This window comes from Mytilus galloprovincialis, chromosome 9, assembly GCF_965363235.1.
Source record: "Mytilus galloprovincialis chromosome 9, xbMytGall1.hap1.1, whole genome shotgun sequence".
Taxonomy (NCBI): domain Eukaryota; kingdom Metazoa; phylum Mollusca; class Bivalvia; order Mytilida; family Mytilidae; genus Mytilus; species Mytilus galloprovincialis.
Genome location: NC_134846.1, coordinates 91329865 through 91339352, shown reverse-complemented (window position 1 = coordinate 91339352; position 9488 = coordinate 91329865). Strand labels below are relative to the sequence as shown.

Below are 9488 nucleotides of genomic sequence, written 5' to 3'. Positions count from 1 at the left end.
ATGTTTACTTGCTTGAGAACTTTGGATCAATTTCTATCGTTATAGTGTCCTCCACACTGTAAGTGGTGCTATTTTTAAATCATAATGTATGTTTTGAAATGTTCCGTTCGTTGCATAATGATTGCCGTGATGATTTGTAGTAATTGCATGCAAACACCTAATTTTCATTATGTTATAGTGTGTCAGTTGTCGGGCATTTGGCAAGTTTGATACGTTTTATAGAAGTCCAGTCACATTTTTGTGTAAGTATTTGGCTTGTATCGTCCTCTAACAATTCAAATTTTTGCTTTGTAAATGTCTCCATTTTTGTTCAATTTTTTCTATGGAACGTAACTATTTCATCAATATTTGTTAATTAATTTTTGACATTGTATAGAAAATATCATTAGTAAGTACATTTATGTTTGATATCTAGTGCTAAATATAAAAAAGAAGATGTGGTATGATTTCCAATGAAACAACTGTCCACAAGAGACCAAAATGACACAGACATTAACAACTATAGGTCACCGTACGGCCTTAAACAATGAGCAAAGCCTATACCGAATAGTCAGCAATAAAGGACCCCGATAAGACAATGAAAAACAATTCAAACTAGAAAACTAACGGCCTTATTTATATAAACAAATGAACGAAAAACAAATATGTAGCACATAAACAAACAACAACCACTGAATTACAGGCTCCTAACTTGGGACAGGCACATACATAAATAATGCGGCGGGGTTAAACATGTTCGCGGGATCCCAACCCTCCCCCTAACCTGGGACAGTGGAATAACAGTACAACATAAGAACGAACTATAAAAATCAGTTGAAATAGGCTTAACTCATCAGATGGGCAAAAATACAAGTGGACGTGGCCGGGTACTTATACATCCCGACACAAAAAGACACAATGAACAGATCTGAGAGTACTCGCAGTTATCTGACAGCTAGTTCAAAGCCACTAACAACTAATAAAAAAATCATGCATCTAAGACTAAAGATTTTTTTTTATCTTGTCTTAGTAGTTTTTATCTTTTGGCATCCAATAAAGATGTGATTTGAGAGCTTTGTGCTTATTTTTAATGCATAATGGATTCAGGAACCTGATGTTTAGTGGTTGTGGTTTGTTGCTGTGATTAATAACATCTTCTCGTCTTTTTATATAGATGTGGCCGTTGTTTTCCTTTGTGAATGAATTAATACTAGTATTTTTTTGTTTCTACCTTGATTACAAATTTGTATTAACGTGGTCCATTCTATCTTAAAAAAACACGTTGAGACTTATTCTATCAATTCATCTTCCAGTTAAGAATTGAAACAAAATGTGCTAAATTCTTTGCTTTCATACTATAGAAGACACTGATTCCATGTTACCAACAAATCATAAGGAATCATTAAATACAAAAATAACACAAAACCATATCTATAATAAAATTGTAACTTTATTCAAACTTTTGCACTCCTCATGTTTACAATGTTTAATGATAACACTAATATTTGCATAGAGTTTACTGTTATCATCAACATTACTACACTCATCTCTAAAAGGTATCAAGGTTCTTACCACAAAGTTAAAACGTCAAATATATTATTATTGAAACTTGTTAATAATGTCAGAAATAAGGATTTTTACAATTCATAACTGTGAATCCATTCATATAGTTTTGGTTAACTGTTTCAGTTTAGACAGGATGTTTCATCAAAACGACAAAAGTAACATAAATACATCAACGTACAGTCTCATATACTATACAGAATTTCACAGAACATGTTAACTTCTTAAATCTAGAGTTAATGAATTAAACAAACCCTTTAAACCCCGTCATTATGCAAACTTGTTTTCTTTGATATAAATACATTCGAAATTCTAAATTGTGTATAGAAATGTTGATCCGTAGTCTATGTGTCTCTAATGAACTAATTTAGTATAGAGATTATTTATCTTGCTCATTCCGTTTCAAAGAAAATATAGTTCGCCTACCAACTGTATGCTATTCAATTAAATGGCAATCAAATATGTTACTATCTTATTACATGTCATTGAAAATAAAAACTATCCGATAAAATGGCGATGAAACTTTATACCATCAGATAAAATGGCGATGAAACTCATACCATCAGATAAAATGCTGGCAAAACTTGATACCTTTAGATTCATATATTTGAACAATAATTCACACACGATTCTTTCATACAGTTGATATTTACACACCAGGATTTTGCATTGTGTTGTGTTTTGGCTATGAATTTGGAAATCACTACATTATTTCTAGATAATAGTCTAAGTGTTATTATTTGTGCCTCGCACTTAATTGTTCTACAAACGTTATAACCTATTGTCTAATATTACTCCGAACAGCACCTGTTATGCTAATATAACTAAGGTTTATGTAATAAGCGCTCATAAATATGCTGTACACGGCCACATTCTTTATGTCCGTGTTCAACGGAAGGACCCTATAGTCCAATAGTGATCGCTGGTTGCGGCAGCGGTTTGCCATTTAATGTGATTTATCCAAATCAGACAGGTAATTTAATTGTGAATTTCTATAGCGTACTATACAGTATGTTTCGACCTGTAGTTGGTTTGCTTATTATCGAAGGGTATACGGTGATCTGTTATTATTTTGCCTGCCATTGAAAGAACTATGGTGACATGTTGATATTTTTCTTATTATCAAAGGGCCTACGGTGACTTGTAGTTGATTTGCTTATCATTAAAGGGACTATGGTGTAGTTATTTCAGATCTTGTTCGTTGTTAAATGAAGGATAGTTCACTTTGGCAATCACAACAAATCTTCATTTTTGTATATAAATTAAATGATCTCGTTTCGTTGGTTATCCTCAAATTAAAAAGATAAAACATAAGAGTGTTTTCAACTTATTGTACAGGTCAATAATTTAGATGATTTCTTCAATCAGCAGGCTGCCAGTGTAAAAGACTTATATGTTTTGTTATGTCTAAAATTTGGTGTTGCAGGTCAAACTTACGGTATACTACTGTTGGCCTAATCTACTACATTGGTCAGTATACCTAATATATATCTAATCTAGGTGCAAAACTTCTATAAAGAAAATCAATGTGTTTACTTAAGGCAAAAGGTAAATGGCGACACTATATTTTTATCACAATTTCTTATATTTAAGTAGCCAAAAAATAATCTAATTTAGTTATTACAGCATGATGTGATAATAAAATATTCTAAAAAGGTAATTATCTTGGTGGAAGACGTAGGCAGCATCTTATATATCATTAAAAATTAATTCCTATTTTATGGACTAATTGGAACAAAATTTAATTTAACTAACAATTACAAGACTTCAAACATCGTTCTTCGTTTAAATGATGCAAATGAACAACAGGTAACACACAATCGTCTATGTTCTCTAATCTTTTCTTTCAATATTCTCTAATCACTTTTATCATCTTTGTTTGAAGCACAAAAAACGATTAAAAACTTATTATATTGAAGCCAAACCTTTTTGTTAACAGTGTATACTTGTGTGCATGGTGATTGTAGTTAGTTAGTTATATTTTTGATTATCACGAAACCTACCATCTTGTAGTACAACAAACTGAATTAAAACAAACTTTTTTAAAAAAAAATAATGAAAAATAGAAGGAAAATATTCACCACCCAGAAATTATGTAAGTGAGACATACATATGTGTCGTTATATGGTGTGTGTAGGTGGTGTTTAGATTTCTACTAGTTGGAAAATAAAAATAAAAAATTCACACGATATATTATCTACAAATAAAACAGAAAACGTCCTGCAATAATGCAATATGTTCATTAAGTGTCTTTTCCTCTGGTTTGCAGTAGTTCAATCAGTTAATCACGTGACAAATTGAAAGTGGGATACACATTTATATTTGTGAGTTGTTCATAATAAAAAAAAGATGAACTTTAAATTAATTCATCTTTAAAAATGTAACAATTTGTTTCCCATTTAAAATGATAATACACAATTCCAGATTTTTTAATTATCCCATAATTTATTCACATATACTTTTCGTATTTTGTAAAACGTCTAATTAAATACAGCCTTGATAAACCAATAAAAATACCTAACATATTTACAATGTGAAAAATGGCAAGTGCAATTTAAATGACATTGTGGAATGGTGTTGTGCACGTGTTTATATACAGTTAAAGTGAAACAATACAAATGTAGAAACAGTAGAAATTTCAAATTGTCAAGTTCTTGTACTGTAGTGTGATATGAATAATAAATGTTTCACTGTAGTGTGATATGAATAATAAATACTTCTGTCGGTAAAGGACACTTCTGTTAACAATAACATTATGCATAATAACAAACTGGGAATGGTTCATAGTTTTGATCCCGTATTCCTTAGATATGTACAATATGGAAGGATGAACTAAAAAACAAGCTGTCAATGTTAAGTCATATGTGTCTCGTACTAACTGTTAAAAGCATAAGATTTCATTCCTCATATCAGATTTGTACGTAGAAGCAATGTTACAAATAAATTGCAACAAATTGTTAAATGAAAATATTTTTTTTCTTATTGTCACAGTTATACAAATGTCTTAGAAAAAACATATATTTAGTTGCAGGAAGATCATCAAATTATAAACTTTGATTTAATTAAAAGATTGATACTTGAAACCATAAAGCTAAGTATTGTATCAATATTTTGACATTCATCCTACCATAGTGTACTACTATAGGAATTATCACAACAAAACTTCAGTTTGAGAAAATAAACACTATAACAATTGATAATGATACTACAATGGTCGTAAAGTAAATTATAAAAAATATTCTGTCAAAAACTAAAGCGAGTGCTTTCCATTCTCTCGTTACTTTTTCCTTTCTATCTTTTTCTTCAAGTCGTTCTTTATATAATTTGAGAAAGTTTCGTATTTCCGCCACCTTAGAATGAAGTTGTGCTAGTTGTGTGTGGTTGTCTGTTATGTCTTTTTGTACTGTTAATAAACATTCGTTGGATCCCCGCCAATCATTTGACCATTTATTGTCACTATTCACTCCCATAAAATGGGGTTTTGAAGCACACGCCATTTCTCCTTCGTTCATAAAAGGTAACACTAGATTTTCCATACATAGCATTCTGGCTACCCATGTGAACATTATCTACAAGTATTATAGATACATAATTAGTGGTGTTCGCTACTCTTAAAATATATTATAATATCTGGAGTTATTTTGCAATTTAAAATACTTATGAAAAAGTATTAACAAAAGTACCGAACTACAAGGTAAATTTAGTCTGCTTGTCTTTTTCATTTTTAGCCATGACGTGGTCAGTTTATTTTGGATTTATGAGTTTGACTGTTCGTCTTATATCTTTCGCCCCTCTCTTAAAAAGGAGAAGTCAACAAAACTTGATACAATCAAACGTGGGAAAATATTATCCAAAGAACAGGATAAAAATGGATTTATACCCATATATTTTTATAGCTTGGTTATGCTGATAAAATTGGTTGAATGGATTTTGGAGCGCTCAACACATGTAACTGAAATAAACTTTGACTATTTTAAGTAAAGACATCAACCTTACGACATCATTTAACAACGGAAATTTTGATCCTAAAATATTTTTTTCTGCTTTGTCAAATTTAAGGTAAAATCGTTTCCAAAAATATATGGTTGCGACATGGGATTTTTAACAATTAACATTCTGCAAATAATTCAACGAAATTTATCAAAATTAGAATCGCATACTTAATCTGTTGAAATTCAATTTTTCTATTTCAATGTGTTGGTCTTGATGTTCCGAAAATACATGGTAGCAAGGCACTTTTCAAATCCATCTTTCTATTATTGTTTTTACAATCTCAACCTCCGAAACGTTTTGCTCCATATAATAGTTTGCTTAAAAAAAACTGTTATTCATTTTTTTCAAATGAACGTGTCTGTGAGAGTCATTCAGAAAATTTGAAAAAAAAAACATGTGTAATTGCAGGACCTAATCAATGATGAAAATAATGAAACACTTAGTTTTAAAACAAAAAAATGACAAATAGATATAAGAAAGTATGGAATGAGTGTCAATAAGACAACTCTCTATCCAGGTAACAATTTGTGAAAGTAAACTAGTATAAGTCGAAGTACGGTCTTAACACAGAGCTTTGGCTCACACCGAACAACAAGATATAAAGGGCCCCCAAAACGACTAGTGTTAACCCTTTCCAACAGAAACAGGAACACCAATTCTTAACTATTTAGAAACAAATAACGAGAAACCCTTATAAACCACATCAATAAAAGACAACCACTAGACATCAGGTTCTTGACTAAGGACAGGTGCAAACAAATGCGGCGGATGTAAATGTTTGAATAGATTCCAACATTCACCTTTACCTGAAACATGTGTAACATCACAACAAAGAAACACACTATATAATATCAATTAAAATAGATAACCCCAATCAAAAGATGTATTAGCAAAAACAAATCTACATTGAACGAATAAATTTTATCAATGATACAATGTAAATATAAAATCAATAAATTAAGGGTGAGATGTTGAGGAATTTAAGAAAGACAACCATAACCTTCAACAAAATGCCACCAAATAGAATATTTTACAAGAATCAGTTACCTTATATGTATTAGAAAAATTATATCAAGCAGAATCCAATTCTCAATATTTATGATCACCTTTATTAACGTTACATTATGGTATTCATTGATACATTTTCAAATCAGTAATTTTATATTATTAAATTTGTAGTAACTTTAAAATTAAAGATTAAAAAACCCGAACGGAATGAGATTTCTAACATTTAGATAGATTAATCAATGTCAAAGCTCAAGGAAGTTACAGTGCAACTCTATCCATTTCGAAGAGTTATATACATCCTATTGTATTTCCCTTGTGTATATCTAAATATTATATTTGTCTGAAACTGGTGTAAAAAAATGTGCGTAATTGGTTCTGACTTGAGAATTACATTTGCTGATATACCACTGTTTCTCGATTGATTCTTTAAGGGACATCACACTAACTTGAAACAAAATATATCGTTCTTTCCATTTGATAGATATAAATGTTACTTCAGATCATAGAACTTCGAAGTTATGTTGTCACAACATAGAAAATGCATATGACTTAACAAGGCTGTGTGTTGTAGGCCGTACTTTGACCTATGATTGTCATTTCTATACGTTGTGACTTAGATGGAGAGTTGTCCTATTGTCACTCATATCATATCTTCTTATTTAGATGATTTATTGTTAATTATATGTACTTAAGACTCTGACCCACGATGGTACTCCAAATCCCTGAGGGTAACGTAAAGGTGCAATGTCTTGACGCTGACGCCTTTATGTATTTAATATTTAAAACTTACCCTTTTAAGTGCATAAGGGACAGGTGCTCGGGCTCCAAAGAAAGTCATATTAACAACAAAAACATTTAGGAAAGATGATAGTGTAATCAACACCATGTTCAAGCAGTAGTATGTACCTACAATATAGTATGGAAATAAACAACAAATATAATCTTTCTTGTCCAACACTTTCTCCTTTTTTTATATATACATTCCGTATTTTTGATTATGTTGAAAAATCACCAGAGGAAGTACTAAAATTGTGTACACGGGTATAAATTGACGTTAAAATCCGACGTCACCGAGTTTAAGCAATGAAACAAGCTAAAAGCAGCTTACAAAACTAATAATATCACTGTGGATTCATTTATTCTTGTAAATACCATTTTTGCTAATACCTCGTATTGTGCAAACAAATCATTGGAAATGTGAACTCATTTAACTTAAATTGTAGTTATTCGCTTCCGATTTTTTAATTTTTGTTTTTGCAAAAATGGTGTTCATTGAAAAATACTGAATCCAAAGTATGTTTTCCCCAAACTTCAATCTGTTAATGTATCTGAAAAATATGACGTATACAAAACATACATATATTAAATATAATAATGATTGTTAAACAATTGATAACAGAGTTTCACTAGGTTACATTGCAATTTGTGAAACAACTTCATTGCAGTTAAAAATTGTAATCTTTCATTGGAAATTTGATGAAAAACATCTTACGTACTAAAGTGTGCATAACAATTGGTAGGTTATTGTCAAAAGCTTTGTATCGAAATGTATTAGCTATTAGGAGGACAATAATTAGTCAGAATACAGATCTAATTTTTAGGAAGTCATTGTAAATTTGTTTGTATTGTCTTTCATTTTTTTGGTGGCGTGTTTTGTATATGCGACTTTTTGTATTTCTTTGGTTCTTATAACGTGACTCTGTACTTTAAAAGATCCCGTCAGTATGATATTGTTCTATTTTATGTCATTATGATATATTTCTATGATGAATTACAAAATACGTTGAACCATTAACGTCAAAATCATTCAATCGCGTAGTGGAATTAGCTATTTGTGTATTCTTATAAATTCTATATATAACTTTTGGACTATTTTCAATCTCGGTCTATTTCTGAAATTTATTCTTACAAACTTTTGATTTTTTAACCCTATAAACTAAAACTGCCTATGTAAATTTTAAAATTGTTTGTATGCACATTGAACGACAAATCTATGTGACGTATAAAATTTTCTGACGTTAGACACACAAATCAATGAATGTGTTTGTAGATAGATGTTTTTGTGTTCTGTTAAATTGTTCCTTTTACAATTGTTATGCGATGATGACTAATGTACCCATATTTTGACTATTTTATTTGTTGTGTCTGTTTAGTTAACGCATCAATGTAAATATAACGGAATTTAAAAAAAAAGTGAAAGGGTTAGCGCTATAAAACCAGGTTTAATCCACCATTTTCTACATTTGAAAATGCCTGTACCAAGTCAGGAATATGACAGTTCTTGTCCATTCGTTTTTGATGCGTTTTGTTATTTGATTGTGCCATGTGATTATGGACTTTCCGAATTGATTTTCCTCTAAGTTCAGTATTTTTGTGATTTTACCTTTTTGATAGGGATTTATATGTCTCACTTTCAAGAAACACCTAAATTATAAAAGAAAAAGCACATAACATCCAAATAGAATTTGCAAGTTAATTATCACATCAGAATTATATGGTTAAATTATAAAGAGATGTGGTATGAAAACCATTATAGGTCAAAGTACAGAGCCTTGGCTGACACCGAACGGTAAGCTATAAACGGCCTCACAAAATAACTAGTGTCAAACCATTTAAAAGGGACAACTAACGGTCTTATTAAAAAAAAAAAACGGGAATCGAGAAACGAGAAACACCGGTAAGACACATCAACAGACGACAATCCCTGAACATCCTTATATATATCTAATAGAATGAATAACACATACAAACCTTGAAAAGGGATAACTAGAAAACATTTAATTGAAACAGAAAAACACAATAAGGAAATATTTCGCTGATTCAACAAAATTGAAGGTTAGGGGAGAAAGATTATATTTTCATTAAAAAATCCGTAAACCCTGTTTTAGTAATCACCAATACCTAGCTGTACAACTGTTAGACTGGCTGATGTGAAAGACTTGCAT

The 9488-nt window shown here is 30.6% G+C and overlaps 1 protein-coding gene across 4 annotated transcripts in view; it reads right to left on the bottom strand.

The window, feature by feature from the left end:
- Positions 1–1411: 1411 nt before the first annotated feature.
- LOC143046350 (neuronal acetylcholine receptor subunit alpha-10-like) overlaps positions 1412–9488 on the bottom strand; it is a 72271-nt gene continuing 64194 nt past the window's right edge. For all 4 annotated transcript variants that reach the window (XM_076219477.1, XM_076219476.1, XM_076219475.1 and 1 more), the window contains exons 7-8: positions 7334–7449; positions 1412–5111 (exon numbers count right to left, since the gene is read on the bottom strand). In XM_076219477.1, the coding sequence (XP_076075592.1) occupies positions 4707–5111; positions 7334–7449 (521 nt within the window). In that variant the 3' untranslated portion in view covers positions 1412–4706. The remainder of the gene's footprint in view (positions 5112–7333; positions 7450–9488) is intronic.